At 40.4% G+C, this 22,500-nt stretch overlaps 2 protein-coding genes across 5 annotated transcripts in view; both read left to right on the top strand.

The window, feature by feature from the left end:
• Nucleotides 1-17,468, top strand: part of LOC110175137 (von Willebrand factor A domain-containing protein 5A-like) — a 23,722-nt gene extending 6,254 nt beyond the window's left edge. Inside the window, exons 6-21 of one of the 4 annotated variants that reach the window (XM_055166961.1) lie at nucleotides 373-487; nucleotides 1,002-1,177; nucleotides 1,261-1,349; nucleotides 1,443-1,587; nucleotides 1,982-2,061; nucleotides 2,129-2,243; nucleotides 2,674-2,832; nucleotides 2,906-3,009; nucleotides 7,964-8,184; nucleotides 8,404-8,475; nucleotides 8,623-8,682; nucleotides 8,744-8,770; nucleotides 9,156-9,197; nucleotides 11,413-11,624; nucleotides 12,238-12,361; nucleotides 17,173-17,468. In XM_055166961.1, coding sequence (XP_055022936.1) covers nucleotides 373-487; nucleotides 1,002-1,177; nucleotides 1,261-1,349; nucleotides 1,443-1,587; nucleotides 1,982-2,061; nucleotides 2,129-2,243; nucleotides 2,674-2,832; nucleotides 2,906-3,009; nucleotides 7,964-8,184; nucleotides 8,404-8,475; nucleotides 8,623-8,682; nucleotides 8,744-8,770; nucleotides 9,156-9,197; nucleotides 11,413-11,624; nucleotides 12,238-12,361; nucleotides 17,173-17,252 — 1,821 coding nt within the window. In that variant the 3' untranslated portion in view covers nucleotides 17,253-17,468. The other 3 variants (XM_055166962.1, XM_055166963.1, XM_055166964.1) reach the window with 3 other exon arrangements.
• Nucleotides 17,469-17,851: 383 nt separating this feature from the next.
• Nucleotides 17,852-22,500, top strand: part of LOC110154573 (von Willebrand factor A domain-containing protein 5A-like) — a 23,384-nt gene continuing 18,735 nt past the window's right edge. Inside the window, exons 1-4 of the mRNA XM_055166967.1 lie at nucleotides 17,852-17,949; nucleotides 18,177-18,253; nucleotides 21,105-21,307; nucleotides 21,701-21,923. Coding sequence (XP_055022942.1) covers nucleotides 18,208-18,253; nucleotides 21,105-21,307; nucleotides 21,701-21,923 — 472 coding nt within the window. The 5' untranslated portion in view covers nucleotides 17,852-17,949; nucleotides 18,177-18,207. The remainder of the gene's footprint in view (nucleotides 17,950-18,176; nucleotides 18,254-21,104; nucleotides 21,308-21,700; nucleotides 21,924-22,500) is intronic.

Here is a 22,500-nt window from a genome sequence, read left to right as displayed (position 1 = left end):
GAGTGGCTTCAACAGATACCGGGAAAAACAATGGACATCTCAGTCCAGAAAAGTGCAGTACTGGGAACAGCAAAGATACTGCGGAGAACTCTCAAGCTCCCAGGCCTCTGGTAGAGGACCCGAGCTGAATGAGGGTGAGAGAGACCTACCATCGTGGAAGGTGAGAAACACATTTTTTTAAATATATATATTATATATAATATGTTTTATGCTCCTGGTTTTGAGTGGCACATAAGCAAAATTTTTGTAATTGAATGTAATATTAACTGAAATCACAATTATAATTTGATTAATTACATAATTACAACCCTACATTTCATATAATGTATATACCACTTCATTTAAACCACATTACATTTTGTTTGTCGGTAGGTGAAACTGGCAGCAGGACACAAGTTTGACCGAGACGTGGAGCTGCTCATTTATTACAAAGACAGTCACCAGCCCTCAGCTGTGGTGGAGGCAGGACAGGCCTCAGCCAAACCTGGTGAGCACATGATACTCTGTGTGGTCTACTGCCATCTAGGGGTAAAAAAATGATTTGCAGTCAAATCTGATAGATGTTTTAATTTCTGGCTTTGCTTGTTCATTTCTTCATGTGTAAAGAGCTGTGATGTGAAGTGGTAGAACAGTGATTCTCCAACAAGTAAATTTTTATAGTTTTATAATGGCTACAGTTGGTCTATGAAAGTGTCAAAGTTTATAACACTTATTACCAGTCTGTTTGCATAGACTGCTGTAAATACTAATTCATCAGTTCAATTCACATTTGCAGTACAGACTTTTGTGAGTTAGTTTAAATTACTGTCTGCTTTAGAATGTGCTTTCTCTATCTCCATCTGTTCTTTGTTCACATATTCAGACACTTTGTAATACACCTCATCTACTTTAACTGTGAAACTGTGAGGAAAGCAGTGTTTTAATTTGTGTGTATTCACCACTCACACTTTGACAGTGTGAATTAATGGACAAATATAGTAACAGCTGCCTGTTGTTTTCAGGCTCTCTGATGGGAGACCCAGCCCTGATGCTGAGTCTGTATCCGGAGTTCCCCAAAGACAATATGTCGTCTGTGTCTTCCTCTGGAGAGTTTGTGTTTCTATTGGATCGATCTGGAAGTATGGACTGTTCTATGGGCCACAGAGGAGAGTCAGGGAGTCGGATTGCCAGTGCACGGGTATGCAGTGCGTACATAGGCTGTATACAAGAGCAAACTGTTATAGTTTGAGCTTTTCTCTCACTATAGTTTTATGTTCTCAGGACACTCTGCTGCTGCTGCTCAAGAGCTTACCCATGGGCTGCTACTTTAACATCTACAGTTTTGGATCCACATTTGAACAAGTCTTTTCGTAAATAATTTTTACAAATCATAGTATTGCAATCTCTGCCTAAATCCCCGAGACACACATCTAAAGATGCTTTGGCTGTGTCTTTTTTTACAGGGAGAGTGTGGAGTACAGCCAAAAGACAATGGAGGAGGCTCTGAAAAAGGTGGAAAAGATGGAGGCTAACCTGGGAGGAACTGAGATTCTGGCTCCTCTAAAACGCATTTACAGTCAGGGCTGCATCCCCAACCAGCCCAGACAGGTACATTTAGATGATCTGTGTGTCTGTTCAGATTAGCCTGCAGTGGTCCAGGTCTAGTCCAGGTTTAAAGACGGGTTTATTCCCAATTTGGATGTGGTGCAGAGGTAAAGGGTAGATTTGACTTATTTCAGAGTGCATTTAAGTTTGATGGTCCTGATGTACTTTGTGATTTAGCCCTGTTGTAGCCCTGTTTAAGTCCTCGTCTCGCCAAGTATTAATTTCAGGTTTAGTGCTATTTAGTCCCAATTTCTTTTTTGTGCAAGTGTAATTTCGGGGCCCCTTCACATATAATACAAAGTTTAAAGGGCCTGTACTTGACTTATTTCTGAGATATTTACTGTCTTCTCTGTCACTGCTGCATGGAATGTAAAACTGTCTGAACTGTGCTCTGTAGCTGTTTGTCTTCACTGATGGAGAAGTAGGAAACACCAAAGAAGTTATCAACCTGGTCAAGTCTAATGCAGGCTCTCACAGGTAAAATACAGCATTGACTGAACTTGTGTCCTGTTTATTGTGTGAATCAAACCTCTTTATGTCTCAGGTGTTTTTCTTTTGGGATTGGAGAAGGAGCCAGTTCTGCTCTTATCAAGGGTTTGGCCAAAGAAGGAGGAGGACACGCCCAGTTCATCACTGGAAATGACAGGATGCAACCCAAAGTAACACATCACAATTGTGATTCATAGAGATTGCTGCTTACTCAAGATGTTCACCACCAGTGACTGTGACAGATTTTTAGTATTGTTATTTATTATTGTTGCGTTGCATTATTTTGATGCCAGCTCTGACTAGTGCACACTGTTGATATGTCTTTTTGCAAGACACTTCATCCATATTTTTGTGTTGTGAGTGTTGGTGATCGGGGCCGTAGGTGCAGATTGGTTACCACAGTTCCATCAGGCTGGCCCAGGGCAGCTGTGACTGCAGAAAATCTTATCACCAATGAGCACTGGGAGTGAATGAAAAATACACAGTTGTAAAGGGATGTTTGGAAAAGTTCTATGTACGATTAATATGATTAATGTGTTGTTATTATTTACTACCCTAAAATGGATCAGATAACTTCTATAATCCCTGTGTCCTCTCCAGGTGATCCAGTCTTTGCGCTTCGCCATGCAGCCAGCAGTGGTGGACATCTCTGTGAAATGGGACCTGCCCAAAGGGGTGTCTGCCTCTGTGCTGTCCCCACCTCTCACATCCATTTTCCAGGGACAACGGTCACTGCTGTACGCCCAACTCACTGGACAGGTGCTCACTGTGGGCTGTAGGGGGCAGTACATCTCTGTTTAGAGCAATGGCCAAAAGCTGTGGTGTATTTTAGAGCAAAGAGGGAGCAGAGGGCTGTGTGACTGTCAAGTACAGCCTGGCAGGACGTCCCACCGAGAACAAGCTCAACTTCAGCCTCAAACCAGCGGAGGACACAGGGTGAGTGTGAACACACTGTGTGTCTAAAGGTAATTCAACATGAACAGTTGGCAGTGCTGGAGATGGACTATATAACATATAACACGAGAGAGATTGTTATATGTTCAAACACAGCAAAGCCCATTGTTAAACAACTTTTAAAACCACTCTGTACATTGTGTAGTTTCATTTAATCAAAACACTACACTTTTATATTTTTGTCTTAACGCCAGTGGCGGCTGGCCTCTTATCTATCTATCGCTGTGTGGTGTGTGTGTGAGATATTATATATATATATATATATATATATATATATATATATATATATATATATATATATAAAATGTGTGTTTCTCACCTTCCACGGTGGTAGATCTCGCTCACCCTCATTCAGCTCGGGTCCTCTACCAGAGGCCTGGGAGCTTGAGAGTTCTGCGCAGTATCTGTCAACCAGTCGGGCGACTGTTCGGTCAACCAGGAGTTGGTGCTTGGCTTCCCTGGTGTTTTTGCCGATGCCCTTCTGTGCTGCGCTCATGTATTGATCCATGTGCCCACTTATCTTAGCCGCAAGACATGAGCTTCCATGTTGTGGAGAGACAGGTTATTGGCCGATAGTTGGATGGGACTGCACCCTTTGAGGGATCCTTTAGGATCAGGATCGTACGCCCTTGGGTTAACCATTCAGGGTGAGTCCCATCCCTTAGCAGCTGGTTCATTTGTCCTGCCAGGCGCTCGTGGAGAGCAGTGAGCTTCTTTAGCCAGTATGCATGGATCATGTCAGGGCCTGGTGCGGTCCAGTTTTTCGTACCTGAGACTCTTTCCTGGATGTCTGCCACTGTGATGGTGACTGGATTCTGTTCAGGGAGGTTGCTGTGGTCTTCTCTCAGATCCACCAGCCACTGTGCATCGGTGTTATGTGATGCCTCCCTCTCCCATATGTGTGTGTACACACACACACACACACACACATATATATATATATATATATATATATATATATATATATATATATATTACAGTCGCTGACAAAAGTCTTGTCGCTTATTCATTTTGTAGAAACAAAAGCTTATAACCTGACTTTAAATTAATCGATTGGTTTTAGAAATGTCACATATGAAAGCTAAAAACCTCCCAAATTATGCTCAATATACTAAAATAAATTTACTTCACTGAAGAAAGATTGATCATTTAATGAACACAGAAAGGTCCGATTTTGGCAAGACAAAAGTCTTGTCGCCTTGTCATATGATGCACCCAATCCTAGATTACAGCCTCACCTGTGATCAGTTACTGATCAATCAATTAGTGGGTGTGTATAAAAAGAACCTCAGCACACCAGACCTTCACATCAACTGCAACTTGACCTCTGACAACATGCCTAAGATCCACCCTGAGACCAAAGCGTTAATTATCAAGAGGCTGAAGACCAGATCCACTGCTGAGGTGGCTGACACCTTCAATGTGTCTCAGCGTCAAGTACAAAGAATAAGAAAAAGATCTGAAATGACTGGAGATGTTTTTGACAAGCCCAGGTCCGGCAGACCCCGCAAGACAACTGCTCGGGAGGACAGTTTGTTGATTCGAAAATCCAAGGCCAGCCCCTTTTCCACTGCAGCAGACTCCACCAGGCCTGGTCACCTCAAGTCCCTGTGTCAACCTGAACAGTTTGTAGAATTCTGTCTCGAAATGGCCTCCATGGTCGAATCAGTGCGCAGAAACCAGCACTAAACAAAAGGCAATTAAAAAAACGTGTGGCATTTGCCAAGGCCCACAGCCTGCTAAAAGGATGGACACTGGAAAAGTGGCAGAAGGTGGATTTCTCAGATGAATCCTCGGTTGAATTACATCACAGCTGCCGCAAATATTGCAGGAGACCTACTGGAGCCCTCATGGATCCAAGATTCACCCAGAAAACAGTTAAGTTTGGTGGCGGAAAAATCATGGTCTGGGGTTCCATCCAGTATGTGGGTGTGTGAGACATTTGCAGGGTGGAAGGCAATATCAATAACCTAAAATATCAAGAAGTATTAGCTCCTCTTACATCCCCAACCATAAAAGGGGTCAAATTTTGCAGCAGAATGGTGCTCCATCGCATACTTCTATCTCTACATCAAAGTTTGTCAAGGTGAAGAAGATCAAGGTGCTCCAGGACTGGCCAGCCCAGTCACCAGACATGAACATCATTGAGCATGTCTGGGGTAGAATGAAAGAGGAAGCATGGAAGGCAAAACCAAAGAATCTTGATGAACTCTGGGAGGCATGTAAGACGCTTTCTTTGCTATTCCTGATGACTTCATCAACAAATTGTATGAATCATTGTTGAATCACATGGATGCAGTCCTTCAAGCTCATGGAAGTCATACAAGATATTAAATATGGATCTCACGGCACCACTACTTAATTCACTGACGTTATGCAACATATTTTTGTATTTTAAGTAAATTATTTGTTCAATTTTCTGTAGGCGACAAGACTTTTGTCTTGCCAAAATCTGACCTTTTGTGTTCATTAAATGATCAATCTTTTTTCAGTGAAGCAAATTTATTTTAGTATATTGAGCATAATTTGGGAGGGTTTTAGCTTTCATATGAGACATTTCTAAAACCAATCGATTCATTTATAGTCAGGTTATAAACTTTTGTTTCTACAAAATGGATAAGCGACAAGACTTTTGTCAAGGACTGTATATATATATAATGTTTCGTGGTTATTTTGTATTAGGCTGCATGTTTAATATTTTGTGTAAAATTGAACGTGTATCTGCATTGACATATTTTATCATGTTAAATGTGCTCACATCACTTTATTTGAGTCATGTGCTTGGCATTTGATTGCGACTTAATGGAGGTCTATGGGAGAGCCTGAAGTTTTGAGAAAATTTGACAGTAGCAGTAGTTGGGCTTCTGCACGTGAGGCTTCCGCACATGATGTAGATGACACACGATGAATCTCATGTGGAATTTTCTTAATCTTTGAAGATAACTTGCACATGCTGATGTGCTTTTTCACAAGCTGGAGGATGCTGTGAGCTACATAAAACAAAAAAAAAACCTCTGGCGCTACTGTAACGACAGCAGTTACTATAGCGAGAGCAGCCATGGCAGCTAACATGGCAACACCAGATGCAGATCACGGCTCTCATGCTAATGAAGAGGTAGCATCTCAAACTGCCGGGGAAGATAGCTTCTCCATGTCATCACTCATGGCTGTATTAGCGAAACACCAAGACACAATGGTCATACTGATACAGGGCCTTATTAAACCTGTCCAGGTGTCTGTGGACTCCCTACACGAAAAGGTCGGTGCGTTCCAAACACGCCTCACTCAAATAGAGGTCCTTGTTGGGGAGAACTTTAAAAAGATTAGGGAAAGGGAAGATGGTCACATTGTATTATTTTTTATCATTATGTTATTTGTTATTTATTTTATTTTTTTTCTTCTCTGACATCTGATTTATGTGCACAAGCAAAAGCTTTGTACTATACAGCTATGGCGAGTTCAACTTCAAATCAAAGTGCATCCGAGGAACAGTTTTTAGGGAGTAATATGTTTTCTCTTCAGCGGGACCCTTTTTGCCAAGCAAGAAAAGAAGCATTAAGCTGAAATGAGTGCATCTGGCTGTGGTGAAATCCTATGGCTCTTATTCTGATTCAAACACAGGCAAAAGGCGGCTACTTACTTTGGCCTGAACCTCCACATAGGAGAGTGTGAGGAGAGACCGAAAGCAGCGGACACACAGACTCAGACCCGCTGGTACCTGGGGCAGTCGCTCGCTGCTCTGTTGGCTTATGCCTGCTTATTTGTTGGGCGTAAAAAGTTTCAAGGCATAACTCGCAGAGGGCATAAGTCTACCTGGTGCCCTAGTGCTAATATGGACTGGTGTCATTTTCAGGTTTAAGTGGGAAGTGAGATTAAGACTAGTTTTACAACCAGTTCATGCACTCGGCTCCTGGACCTTGTGTCGTGGACCTGACTGGACCGGGACTTGGACCAGTTTGATCTCTTCATCTTGGAGACAACCAACAGGACAGTGGGTAGAGAATACACTCTGCATCAGAGGCTTGTTTTTGTTAGTTATGGGCAAATCTGAGGACGGAGCCTCACAGGTAAATAGTGTTATAGTGTTAATAGTTAAATAATGCGTATATGAGCCCATGGGTGCGATGGAGCTGCTCCGGTTGTTTTGCTGTGCGCTGTAGGAGCGGCGCTGATGCCGTGTGTTTGTCTTGTGACTGTAACCTCTTATTGTAGTTTTGCTGATGTTTTTGGAGTTGAGTGTGAGCGGTGGATCAGGTTGTGTTGTTAGTGCTGTTTGTTGGGGCTGGTTGTGAGTCGTGTGTTACGTTGTGTTGTTGGGGCTGGTTGTGAGATGTGGATCAGGTTGTACTGCTGCGTAAAGTTTGCGCTTGGCTGTGCGTTGTGCTCTGATGGATTTAGTTCAGCCAATAGTGACCAAAATGACTGTCTGTTTCTGGCATTCATTATAGTATTATATAACCTATATATAAGACATATATTTATAATTTTGGCCTATGTGCCCCCCCAAAAAACTATACCACCAGCCACCTCTGAATGCCAACAGAGAATGTCTGACAAGCATCTGCTGCCACAGTGAAGATTGTACCTCAATTTAGGATATGAGAAATTGATTTAAATTTTTAAAAATGTTATTAGACTCGCATGAATTACATGAACCACCCATTAAATAGTAATAAATACTGTAAACAACTTAATCCAGAACATGCACATTAGACAAAATCCTCCAGCTAGGTGGTCCTAACCAAACCAAGATCTGGAGATGGGTCCCTGACCTCTGCACGGCAGCTGCCCACTACTCCTGACAGGGTGCCACAGCAGCACTGAAGCACTGGTCAAATGTAGAGAATGAACTTCCTCTATGGAGGATTAATAAGTTCACCATTAACCTCAGCACTTGTCTGTTTAATGTAGTTTTCTGTTTCCTGTTTATGTGCAGACTCACAGTGCACAGGCTGGCAGCACGCTCTCTCATTCGATCTCTGGAGCAGGAGCAAGAGGGCGCTAGAGGACAGAAAGACGACACTGTGAAGAAGAAAATCATTGATCTGAGCGTCCAATCAGGAGTCAGCAGCTCCTTCACTGCCTTCATCGCCGTGAACAAAACCAGCGGAGAAGCCATTCAAGGCCCTCTGCTGAGAAGAGATGTCCCTTTACCAAGCAAGTCCCAAAACTAAGCAACATTTTCCTCACTGAAAAAAAAAAAATTAACATGAACATGATGCCAGTGCATGTAACCCGGCGATACTCAATACTCAAAACTATAACTGTAAAGACAGACAAACATGAACTCTGATTTGCAATGATTACAATCTCGAAAATGTATTTATTTTAGTTTCTGTTGACCTGTACATAATCCTGTATTAATCTCCCCCACAGTGATGATGGGTTGTAGTGCACCCATGCCCTTCGCCCGGATGTCTTGTCCTGATATGATGCCAATGATGGCTTGTAAGTACAATCAAATACTGACAATGAAGTCATGTAATGTAAGCAGTACATGTATATGGGCTGTCCACTGAAACATGTTCAACAGTACAGGTGCAGTCAGTTCAAATTAGCAATTTGGCTAATGTTTTGTTTCAACATTTGTGTCAGGTGCTCAAAACAAACAAAAAAAAGGGTTCAGCCTCCCAAAATTTGGTCGCAAAAAGAGGAGTAAGTATCTGAATATGAACAAAGGTTTTTATAAGGTAATATTCTGTTGCTTCTTCCCCAGGTAGTGGATCTCCTGGATCTTTTGATGGTAAGTCATTTTGCGACTTTTAAGTTTTTATAACAATGATGTGCAAATCAAGCCGCTATCTAAGAAAATGTCTCTCTATTGCCTTCTGAACATTTTACTTTGTTTGTCTTTTTGTAACAAGTGTTGTGTCTGAAGGGCAAAAGTCTGTCAAAGGCACATCAGTCTAGTGTGTTTCAGGAGATTATAGGAGAAAACAGTGGTCAAAAATGTGTTTAATAAACCTGAGCTGAAAGATGAGATCATATTTACACTGACACTGGGGGAGGGGTGATGTAGGTGGAGAAGAGAGGCAAGATGTTCATGGGGGCATGTACCCCACAGACGCAACGAGGGGTGAAGGCTTTTTGTTCTTATAATTATCTCTGCTTTTTTGTTACTTCTTTAGCGCTTCCAGTGGTGGGATCTAGTGGCTTCGCAGCTCCACCAAGTAAGTATGTGCAAGATACATTGTGTGAAGCCTTGGAGATGAAAGTGTTTTGATCTCTGGAATTTTGAAATCATAATTGCCCAATACAGAGAATCACACAGAATTTCATGCTACACCCCTGGTTGGTTTGGTCCTGGTCTAGTCCAAGTAATACAGTCAGGCCCGTCAACAGAAATCTGGGGCCCTGGGGCAAGACACCTCCACTTTAATATAAATAAATAGGAAGAGGGTAAAATTCTGGACTCCTAAGACCCTGGGGCCCGGAACAACAGACCTCTTTGTCTCCTCCTGTCGACTTCCTTAAGTGCAGTAGTGGAGAAAAGATGTCAACCAAGACGACAAAAACAAATATTTGAACAGAAAAATACCAGGAAACTGTATTTATATCCTCCTGACTACCCATAGTTCATTTTTGTCCTCTCTAGTGGACATTTCTTTACTAAAATATTTCCAACCCCCTGCGCATTACCTAACCAACTCTGTGATTTAAAGAGGATATTCAGAGCTTTCAAATGATACCAAATTTATAAGGGTGGAGCTTTGAAAAGACCCTCCTCCTTTTCAAGGAAAATGGCTGCCATCAATACAACCACATTTTATGGAAAAAAGAACAGTAAGTGGTATACCTTTTTTATTAAGCAAATTTTGGATCAAAGTTGCATTGTTATATTTTTATGAATGTCTAATGAACACATTAAAACCATTTTTAAAGTAAAGTAACAATATTTTACAATGAAATTTGAGTGTTTAACAAATGTCCTCCGAAGTGGACATTTGGAGTCATTTATTTATTTTTTTCCAATTTGAAGGAATTGGTTCAAGGTCAGAGGCAGAGAAAATATTACTACAAATTGTGGTAGAAAACTCATATATTGAGTTGTCTGATGATGATGACCAGGATCCATTGTTTGAGGGAGAGGCTGAGGAATCAGAGAGCTCTGAGGATGAGGATGAGGTTGAGGAAGAAGAGTCAGTGTCCAGTCGCTGTCTGCTCTGGAGCAAGACTACAGTGTACATCTTGATCTTGTACTCTCTTAGTATTATGTATTTTACAATGTATTTTATATATTTAGTTCATTCAAATCATTTTGCAAAAAAAAAACTATTCAGAATAATTCAATTTTGTAATAGTTTACTATAACAATCTTTCACCTTTAAAAAGAAAAAACTGACATTTTTTATTGTTTTCCTTAAGATTTAACCCCCAACTGGATGATCTTCCAATTATTCTAAGCAGTGATGCCACAACATGCCAAAACTGGACCCCACTTTGTTATTTTGAACAGTACATTGATGACTCTGTGTTTGAAAAAATGGCTATGTGCACAAACCAACGTGAAGTCCTTCATTCTGGAACATCACTAAACACTACCCCTGGAGAGTTGAAGACTTTCTTTGGGTGCTCCATTTACATAGCCTGTTAAGGTTATCCAAACATTCAAATGTATTGGGCTTCAAAGACACTATGGAGCGCTACATCTTGCAAAAATGGTGGATGAACCACATGCATCAAGGTGTCGTAGATCTGGCTGTAACAGCAAAACCTATGTGATATGCACTAAGTGCCAAGTCTTTCTGTGTGTTTCAAAAAAGGGGAATTGCTTCCTCAAATATCACACAAAGTAAACCAGAAAACGTTCAAAGTGCAATGTTCCAAAATAAATGCACTACACATCTGTATTGAGGTTGTTGAGGGACATAAATCCTGAGTTCAGTTACTCTCTATGGAATTGAATTCTATGGAAGTTGTTAAATTTGTACATCAATAAAGTTCTGATGTCCGCTATAGTGGACATGCTGTATTTTTCAAATAAAAACTTGAAAAAGAAAAAAAAAGTTTTCAGTATAGTCACTGTCTTCTAAATAACTGGGGAAGCTAAAAAAAAATTAAATTGGAATACATTTTTTCTCTGGTAGTCAGGAGGATATGACAATGCAGATTAAACTCATGACCATGATTCACTTCCAAATTTTCAACTAAACCTCTTCTCCATTCTGCTGTTGTCTCATAAATACTTGAAATATGAATAAAATAATGATCAACCAATAAAAACTTTAGTCAGCTAAAAAAAATCAAAGTCAATTGATTAAGCGACTACAGGACTACAGTCTCTATAAGTCCAAATTTGTTTCTGGGTTTGGTTTAGTCTCGTGGTTTGTGTGCAGATGTGAACGCAGCAGAAGTATCTAAATTGTGCTCTTTTGTGTTTTCTAGTGGCTTTAAGTATGTGTGAAGACATAGATTTTTGTGAGGTGTTGGTTCAAGATGAAGGGTTTGACTTGCCTCCCTCACCCAAAGTGCAGCGGGACCCTCTGCTGCAGGTGGTGTCCCTGCAGAAGGCTTCAGGCTGCTGGGAGTTAGAACCAGCTCTGGCCCAAGCCCTGAGCAAGACCAGCCAAGACCTGGAGAGCAAACTGCCTGCAATGGTGAGTATGGAGGTCAAGATTGTTAGGTTAATCAATATAATTATAAGATTTAAAAAAAAATAACTCTCTTAGAAGAAAAAATAAGTCATTTCCATCTAATCTATCCCTCAAAATAATTCAATTAATGTAAAATATATTTTTTTACACTTTAGTTTACTTTGTCATTCAGAAAGTGATTCAGGGAGGTATCAGTGTGTGAAACAATGTCATTTTTACACATTCATTTTAGAAAATCAGAAAATAATTAGTAATGTAAAGTGTAATCATGTATATATTATGCTTCATAAATATTTCATTTAAAAATATCGTTAACACTTAAAGTGTCTTGACAAAGCACGAACAAAGACTTAATTCACAATGAACAAATAGTTAATTAAGAATGATTCCGATTTGGTAGGTAATAGTTATTACCCTGACCCTATCTTATAACCCCTCAAGTATTTACTAAGCCTGAATCATTCTTAATTAACTATTTGTTCATTATTTAAGCCATTGTGTATGCTTTATTTTAGCCAATTAAGATGTAGTTATTATAAAATGGTACCAAAATATATCTGGTACTCGCTGGTGCTCTTTTTCACTCAGCTGAATTTGCTTTGTGTCGGTTATTTAGGCAAAGAAAGAAGTGTGGGCCACCATTTTGGCTCTGGTCTGGCTTCATGGTCTGAAAGCTGATGCTAAGGACGAGTGGGAGCTGTTGGTCATGAAGGCTGTGACGTGGCTGCGCTCACAGAACGGTAATTTCTTAATAAATTCAGTTACAGTTACTGACCTCGAATGGATGTTATGTGGTACACAGCGCTGTCAAAATGTTTTAGTGCAGCTTTGGTAAGATACGAAACAACATCGCTTCATGGATTGTCGGAACATTACCGTTACCAGTACATATTACTCCACGAGGAGTAATGTGTGCATAAGGACCGATAAGGACCCCAAAATGGCACCTTTTAAGAGACATGTTTACTAAACAGATTTCAAACTGCGCAGAGCTCCGCGCGCCACGGGGCCCAATCACGCTCCGCGCACACCCTCCTCCGCGGAGCGTGGTCTCAACTCCAAGATTAGTCCCGATTTAGTCCTCCTGGTTCGGTCCGTATACGGCGAAAAAGTCCGGCATCTCGATCGCTGTTTCTTCTGGGACGCGCACTTCTGCTTAATGTGCTTTATAATGCGCCTTATGTATGAAAATAGACCCGTTCTTTGATACAGCGCTTTATAATCCGGTGCGCTTTATAGTCCCAAAAGTGTTGCACGTCGGGAGGGTGACAGTGGTCAGAGTGTTTGTAGAAGAGCTGGTATTGCAGTATGTTAAGTGCATACAGTCATAATAACAGTTGAGTGTGGTGGTCTCAGGCTGTTTCACTAGTTGAGTTGGTGAGTTGGTAGAGATGATTAGCCAAACCACACCTGTGAGGAAATCCACGAACAGCCACACTCCCACTCTCTTTATATTGCTTATTGCAGAGTGTTGTGTAGGCACAATAAAAACATATTAGTATACATAATAACTACACAATAACAAGAGCAACATCCATGATGATGACTATAATATTAATTAGGGGTGTCAAATTATCGCGTTAATTGCGATTAATTAATTACAGTCATATTTAGCGCGTTATGTTTTTTAATCGCGTTAATCTCATTTTTAATCTCTAACTTTACTGTTTCTGTATGCGAGTTGCTTTATAATAAAACCTGTTTTTATGTGTTGTTGGGACAACAACACACACACACACACACAAAAAAAACACATTTATACATTTTTTTATTTCGGTAATTCCACTCATTGCCGGAAACCCACACAAAACGCACGCAGTAACAGCGATGTAAACGTCATGTTAACGTTGGCGCCGTCAGTCGCACAGTGGACGAGGTCGAAGAGCCAGTAGAACAGAAGCAGCAGTGCACAGGTAAAAACACATTCGTGTCTTGGAAATTATTCTCCCGACGTGAAATATAAAAGAAAATAACAAATATAATATCGCCTACAACTTAAATGTCACTGGTGAAAACAACCTGCATAGGCTCATGATGTCTGCACTACTGTCCTATAGTGACCTGCCACATGAGGGAACACGCACACAAACACACACAAACACACGCACACAAACACACACAAAACACACACAAACACACACACACACAAACACACACAAACACACACAAACACACACAAACACAAACACACACCTTCATCATCGTCATTAACCTGAGAACGCGCGGACCACGTTTCTTTCCGTAGTTACTGCGCGGACACCGACGTGCTCCCGTGAGCCGCGTGTGGATCGTGTTTTCTCGCGTACGCTGCGTAAACCGAGCTTCCTCCTGTGCGCCTCTAAACCAGAACTAACACCAAGACTAAAACCAGGACTAATCCAGTCCAGGACTAAACCAGGACTAAACCAGTCCAGGACTAAACCAGAACTAAAACCAGAACTAAAACCAGGTCTAAACCAGGTCTAAACCAGGACTAAACCAGGACTAAACCAGAACTAAAACCAGAACTAAAACCAGGTCTAAACCAGGTCTAAACCAGAACTAAAACCAGAACTAAAACCAGGTCTAAACCAGGACTAAACCAGGTCTAAACCAGGACTAAACCAGGACTAAACCAGAACTAAAACCAGAACTAAAACCAGGTCTAAACCAGATCTAAACCAGGTCTAAACCAGGACTAAACCAGGTCTAAACCAGAACTAAAACCAGAACTAAAACCAGGTCTAAACCAGGTCTAAACCAGGTCTAAACCAGGACTAAAACCAGAACTAAAACCAGGTCTAAACCAGGTCTAAACCAGGACTAAACCAGGTCTAAACCAGGACTAAACCAGGACTAAAACCAGAACTAAACCAGGTCTAAAAACTAAACCAGGTCTAAACCAGGACTAAACCAGGTCTAAACCAGGACTAAACCAGGACTAAACCAGAACTAAAACCAGAACTAAAACCAGGTCTAAACCAGATCTAAACCAGATCTAAACCAGGTCTAAATAAACCAGGACTAAAACCAGGTCTAAACCAGAACTAAAACCAGAAACTAAAACCAGGTCTAAACCAGGTTCTAAACCAGGTCTAAACCAGGACTAAACCAGAAACTAAAACCAGGTCTAAACCAGGTCTAAAACCAGGACTAAACCAGGTCTAAACCAGGACTAAACCAGGACTAAACCAGGACTAAACCAGAACTAAAACCAGAACTAAAACCAGGTCTAAACCAGGTCTAAACCAGTCTAAACCAGGACTAAACCAGGACTAAACCAGAACTAAAACCAACTAAAACCAACTAAAACAGTCTAAACCTAAAACCAGGTCTAAACCAGGACTAAACCAGGTCTAAACCAGGTCTAAACCAAACAAAACCAGAACTAAAACCAGGTCTAAACCAGAACTAAACCAGGTCTAAACCAGGTCTAAACCAGGTCTAAACCAGGACTAAAACCAGAACTAAAACCAGGTCTAAAACCAGGTCTAAACCAGGTCTAAACCAGGTCTAAACCAGGTCTAAACCAGGACTAAACCAGGTCTAAACCAGGACTAAACCAGAACTAAAACCAGGTCTAAACCAGGTCTAAACCAGGACTAAACCAGGTCTAAACCAGGACTAAACCAGGACTAAACCAGAACTAAAACCAGAACTAAAACCAGGTCTAAACCAGATCTAAACCAGATCTAAACCAGGTCTAAATCAGGACTAAACCAGGTCTAAACCAGAACTAAAACCAGGTCTAAACCAGGTCTAAACCAGGTCTAAACCAGGACTAAAACCAGAACTAAAACCAGGTCTAAACCAGGTCTAAACCAGGACTAAACCAGGTCTAAACCAGGACTAAACCAGGACTAAACCAGAACTAAAACCAGAACTAAAACCAGGTCTAAACCAGGTCTAAACCAGGTCTAAACCAGGACTAAACCAGGTCTAAACCAGGATTGAACCAGGACTAAACCAGAACTAAAACCAGAACTAAAACCAGGTCTAAACCAGATCTAAACCAGATCTAAACCAGATCTAAACCAGGTCTAAACCAGGTCTAAACCAGGTCTAAACCAGAACTAAAACCAGAACTAAAACCAGGTCTAAACCAGGTCTAAACCAGAACTAAAACCAGGTCTAAACCAGGTCTAAACCAGGACTAAAACCAGAACTAAAACCAGGTCTAAACCAGGTCTAAACCAGGTCTAAACCAGGACTAAACCAGGACTAAACCAGGACTAAACCAAGACTAAACCAGAACTAAAACCAGAACTAAAACCAGGTCTAAACCAGGACTAAACCAGAACTAACACCAGGACTAAAACCAGAATTAATCCATTCCAGGACTAAAGTAGGACTAAAGTAGGACTAAAGCAGGTCTAAACCAGGTCTAAACCAGGACTAAAACCAGTGATCTCATATATAAAGCATTTCTCTATCAATAATATTTTTAATATGGTTAAGGAAAGACTGGACTTTTTATTGTCTTTAAGTAGACAAAGGTTTTTATGTTCAGATTTCCTCGTCTTTGCTACTTTACAGCAAACAGTTTCTTATTCATGGAGACTTGGGCTCAACAGCCAATTTGGAGAGATTTGTTAAACAATAAATGACTTTATAAAGTCACTTTTTTAAATCTATATCAGTCTTTTGATCTGCCACAATAATGTAATAATGAATTTAAATTAAAATACCTCAAATTGAAGGCTTTTCTCAGCAATTTTTTAGGTAAGATTAAAATGAGATTAATTAGATTAATTAATTACAGATCATAATTAATTAATCTCTCAATTTTTTTAATCGCATGACAGCACTAATATTAATAGTTCACGTTTATCTAGAATTTATAGCACATTATCAGACATGCTGCATAATAACACTGTCATTGAACTGGTCCATGTGCACTGCACTTTGTGTAGAGTGATTCAAAACTGTAAGGACTGTCATAATAATTGTATTATAATTTACTTTATTATATCTTAAACTGGCTCAGAAATAGACTGCATTTTGTCATAGCAAGTGCAATTTTGTCCAACACAGCAACATCTTTCTCTCTTTCTCTCTCTCTCTCTCTCTCTCTCTCTCTCCCTATCTTTCTCTCTCTCTCTTTCTCTGTTCTTTGCACACTGTTCTTTGGTTGTTTGATTTTTCCTTAAATGTCAGCACCTATTGTTTGGCATGTATTTGAGTTTTTTTTCTCCTCAAATTAACTGTTTTCCAATGATGAAATTTCTGAGTTGCCACTAAATGTTTGCATATTAACATTTTTCATTTTCAAGTGTCAAAATGAGGTGATTACACCGTGTGTAATGGCTGCACTGTTGCCGCATGCGTTATTGTCGCGTCGCCACACTATGGGTCTATATATTTTCCTGCTTTTTTCTCCTTGGCCAATCACATCCCTGATCATGGTGGTGACAGTGTTGAATCTATCATGTGGTTCAACACACTCTGGACTGAATCCTGAATTAAATATATATATATATTTTTCAAAATTGTGCAGCCTTTCTGTACATAAATAATACATTATTTAATGAACTAAATGTTTATCATTGAGTTTCTGTCTGTTTTTCTCTAGCTCAAGGCCTGAGTGAGTGTGTGGAAGCCGCCAATGCTCTTCTGGGGTGCACTGTTCAGAAAGATGCACTGGGACTCTAGATCTATTTTGTTTATTAAACTGCTCATTTAAAGGAAAATGCAAAATTGAGGTGTTCTGCAAATGTGCCTTAAATAAAGTACAATGTGTCTTTACATCATTAATACAAGTGTTAGCCATGTTCCTGCCATGTTACCATGTTGTGATAGGGTATTTTTTTTCTTTGCACATGTTTCTTTTGTATGCTCCAATAAATGAATTAATAAAAGTCTCTAAAATGTTGTCTACTTTTTCAAACCTACAACTGTCACATAAAAAGCAAACAGGTCTTCAAAAATATAAGGCCTATATGTTCCCATCAAAACCTCAGTTTAAAAAAAATGGGGTGAAGTTTATTGGAAGTTAGGTAAAATGGGAAGACCAACACTAGACCTGTTTCAGAATGTGTCTGACCCCCGAAGAGCAAATCAGGAAGATAGGAAATAAAATCTGACCAAAACTAGGAAAAACAAGGTCAGCACATGTTTATTATGGCTTCATTGTCCATCAGTGGACTTCACCTTAGAGCATCTGCGTGAGCACGACTCTGACTGACCGTAATCACCAGTATAAAGACGCATTTCAAACTTGTCCGGTTTAGTTTCACTTTCTATTTACTTGACTTTACGGTAACACGGATCCGTCCCAGACTCGTGAGATCGGGCTCTGATTTCATGAAGCCTGCAGTAAACCATCAGAGCAGCTGTATTTCTGTCAGAGGTGGGACCATAACGTAGTGTTTTCTTGTATTGTTCTTCATGTTTTAATCCTCAACCGCTGTCGCTATTTTATCCAAACTATCTATTTACTACTCACATTTTATTTTTGTAGCCTTTTTAATGTTAGTCCAAAACAAAACAGCACTGAAAGACAAAACTGAGCTTTTACTGATGCTACACGGATTACTGCAAGACTCCATTCAAAATATCTTTATATCTGTTTTACAGGTTTCTCAACACTAAGTAAAATAAAGCGAAAATGGAGAGGTGTTGCTGTGGATTGATTACGCCTGAGAAGCAAGCAGGTATGACTCACTGGAAATAGTTTACACTCGTACAGTCCAAGTAAAAATACAAGGATAAATTAGTCACTATTTTGTGTCTGATTAGTGAAAGGATTGTTCAGTTAGGTATAAACATTAAATACTGGCAACAAGGGGAAAAATTGGAGCATTTGTACATTAGACTGGTAGAGAAAATCCCGAGCAACCAGGGTGCTATTGGCAAAAGAATCCTCATCGCTAGTTTGTCTGTTCCTATGCTTCTGTTTTTCCTAAACCTCATCGTGGTGAAGTTAGTTTTACGTCAGACGTTAGATATTCAGTTACGCATCAACAGCGGAGATGTTCATTGCCTGTGCCCCGCTTGCTCCATCACGGTGCGGGGAACTGTACACCAAAGCTCCGCTGAGTCCGCGGGTTAGGGACCGCCAATAAATTACCATTGCATTGAATGGAGTCTGCTAAAAAATAATAATAATAATAAAATAAATTAAATAAGAAAAAAGGGAATCAAATAAAAAGAAACAAAAAAGGGATTGTGCATGTATGTTTTATAAAATATTTGTTATTTTTATGTGTATTTTGAGGGTTAATTAGTTAATGCATTTTTTCAATATCTTCCAGGTCAATCAATCTAAAAATGCCAAACCAAGTTATTATAGTAGTCCAACTCCTCAGGTATCACGCACACCTTTTGGTTTTCCAAATTAACCCTTTGTGGGATTTTTAGTTTGGAGTTGGTAGGTCATCTACCTTAGAAGCTATTGAAAAAAAAATCACAGATTTCCAAGGAAAAAAAATTCCAAAAAATCCCACAAAGGGTTAATTTGGAAAACCAAAAGGTGTGCGTGATACCTGAGGAGGAGGACTACTATAATAACTTGGTTTGGAGTTGGTAGGTCATCTGCCTTAGAAGCTATTGAAAACAAATGACAGATTTTTAAGGGAAAAATTCCTAAAAATTCCACAAAGGGTTCATTCGGAAAACCAGAAGGTGTGCGTGATACATGCGGAGTAGGACTACTATAACAACTTGGTTTGGTGTTTTTAGATTAATTGACCTGGAAGATATTTAAAAAATGTATTAACTAATTAACCCTCAAAATACATAAAAATAACAAATGTTTCATAAATCCCTTTTTTATTTTTTATCAATCCCCTTTTTATTTCTTTATATATATATTTTAGCAGACTCCATTCAATGCAATGGTAATTTATTGACGGTCCCTAACCCGCGGACTCAGCGGAGCTTTGGTGTACAGTTCCCCGCACCGTGATGGAGCAAGCGGCGCACAGGCAATGAACATCTCCGCTGTTGACGCGTCACTGAATATCTAACGTCTGACGTGAAACTAACTTCATCACGGTCTAAACCTCTCTGTTCTTGGGAGAGTATAAAATGCCCAAGTACCGACTGTGTTCCAAATTTAATACATTTAATGTGCATCTTAAACTTTGTACAGTTGCCCTGCACAGTCTCAATGACTCACGGTCATACAAACTCTCCTGTGCTGTGGCGTCATAGGAACGGCTGGCGGTGGCCAACTGTGCAGGGGCATTGTGATTGTTGGCCCTGCTTTGATCACCCAGTGCACGGTGTGCCCAAGCATTCGTCTTCTTCTCCCCACACGCGCCCAACATTGTCGGTCTGTGAAACATAAATGGGCGTTTCTTCGCGGCCCGGACACCTTGTTTTTTTGTTTGTTTGTTTGTTTGTTTTTGTTTTTTTTACATCGTATGAACCGTATTGTGTATTACAGGCGGGTAGTAATTACACACGGGTGGGTCAGGACTAAACCAGGTTTAAACCAGGACTAATCTTGGATTTAAGAGAGAGAATGCAGAGCAGTTTGTCCGCAAAGCGCGATCGGGCAATTGCCGCGTTTAACTCCGTGAGGTACGGAGCTGAGTTAGTCCTGGTTTAGTCCTGTTTTAGTCCTCGTTCAGTCGTGGATTAGTCCTCCTCTTCAGTCCTGGAATCAGTCCTGGGTTAGTCCTGGTTTAGTCTTGGTTCAGTCTGTGGCGTAGGCAGCGCAAATGTTTGATATAATCTCGGGTTAATGGGCAGGTGTGGTCCCGTAGTTCAGGGGTCTCCAAAAATTAACCGTGCAGGACGCTGCTCTGTTGGGCTCCATTACGAAATAAATGAATCTTCAGTTCGTTACATAAAGAAGGAGGAAAATAACATGACCACAGCAGGAATAAGTTTAAAGCAGGAAGTAAAAAGGGTTGCACCTGTCCAGTCTGAGAAAAGTGTATAAAGTGTGTACTGAGGGGTTTTACAGCCTTAACACAGATAGAATAATTGTATAAAGTTGACTACTTCGTGGATTTCACCTATCGCAGGTTATTTTTAGAACTTAACCCCACGATAAACGAGGGACACTGTCCTCTCACCTCACAACCTCTGCACATGGCCTCCCACTTGTCCCGACCGGGACGGGAAAACGGAGAAGTTCTTGTACAAGTCATTGTTAAATGCGCATTTGTGCTTCGGTATGTTGCAGACTGACCGACTGTTTTGTGTCTCGCTCCTTCTGAGTCACAGACGCTACGAGAGACGCTCAGTTTAATGCCCCCAAAATGAACAGTGCTGAAAACCCGGACATTTGCATCTCTTCAAAAAAAAAAAAAAAAAAAAAAAAAACCCGGACGCCCAATTTTTAAGGGTTCAGGTGATGATTTCTTGGGATCATGGGATAGTTTCTCGGGATTCTTATTTAATTCATCAACCACAGCCCTTGCAGTGACAGGCCTAAATGTAATATCTACAAAAACTGTAGTAATCAAATAACCTAACATTAAAAGTGAGAGTCACTTGGACATAGCCTGGCTTTGAACATGTCCTAATGTCAGTTGTGTTGTTTTGTGTCAGTGCCTCTGCAGAGTGTGGATGTTCAGGTGGATGTGAAGGACCATGTCGCCACAGTGGTGTCAACACTGCTCTACAAAAACAAAGAGGAGAAACCCATCGAGGCGGTGTTTGTTTTTCCCATGCCCAGTGAAGCAGCCGTCTGCCATTTCAGTGCTAAAGTTGGAGAGACTCTTATCGTGGCTGAGGTGAAAGAGAAGAAACAGGTACGTCCAAAAGAAATGAAGGTGCATGTGAAACACAACAGGCAAACAGTTCTGACAAGTAATGTATCATGCAGTGCTGTGAACAAAACAGGTTACTGCTTCATCACCAAGAACTTGTAGGTCTTTATGATAGGAACAGCAATGTAGTCATTATTTCTTTTTAACTAATTAAAAATGTGTTATTATTGTAGTTATTATTTTGGTTCTAAATTACTTTAATTAACTAGGCTGACAAAGCCTAGCCACGTGAAACTACTACAGCAGGAGCCAATCTTAGAGAGTCTATGGAGCCAAAAGAAACATGGTTTCCTGACCTTTGCATTCAACATGTAAAGTAACTGTAAAATAATCTAACTCATTTCCAACATTCATTTTCAACACTACTTGTTCCAGGCTCGTGAGGAGTATGATGATGCACTGAGCTCCGGTCAACAGGCCTTTCTATTGGAGGAGAGCGACCAGAGTCCAGATATATTCTCTATGAGTGTTGGCAGTCTGTCCCCTGGAGAGAGCGCCTCCATCAGGCTGGAGTATGTCACTGAGCTGGATGTGCAGGCCGATGAAGCTCTGAGATTTTGTCTTCCTGCTGTCCTCAACCCTCGATACCAACCTGCAGGTCAGACTGCTCTGAGGCTGGTTCCAAAAACAAAATAAATTTATGATTTACAAACTCTAATGGGAAAGATGAAAACACTGCAAAATAAATGACACCAAAGTTTATCTGAGATTATGAATGTACTTTGAACTGCGCATGCTGGAATTTGGCAAAATCCCTAAATGTTAAGTAAAAAAATTAAGATAAAATTTTTAAATGTTAAAAAACTGCTCAGCATGTCAGCCAGTCAGTCTCAAGACCATTCAAACACATCTAAGAATGTTGAGGAGAAAATTCTGTTTGTCGACTGGACCAAAGTTAGTTTGGTTGAAGATGTTTCACAGCTCATCCAAGCTGCTTCTTCAGTTCTGGTCAGACGCTGGTGGTCACTTCCTTATATCTGTCTGCAGGAAGGAGCTAACGAACTACTCTGAAACTAACACACCTACTTGTTTACAGTTTCTCTTAGTTAGTTAGGTCTATTGACCTGTAATGAGTGTGGGGTCTAATTAGCATAATAATTCAGGGCCATAATGGGTGCCCCCTCACCTCTGGACCTGACCTGGCTACATCTGTTGTTCTCTTGTTTGTTTTGAAT

This window comes from Boleophthalmus pectinirostris, unplaced genomic scaffold (genome assembly GCF_026225935.1).
Source record: "Boleophthalmus pectinirostris isolate CB_2022bp ecotype Guang Dong unplaced genomic scaffold, ASM2622593v1 HiC_scaffold_9, whole genome shotgun sequence".
Classification (NCBI taxonomy): Eukaryota; Metazoa; Chordata; class Actinopteri; order Gobiiformes; family Gobiidae; genus Boleophthalmus; species Boleophthalmus pectinirostris.
The sequence above is the reverse complement of the archived record's forward strand: the minus strand, read 5'-3'. Positions and strand labels throughout refer to the sequence as shown.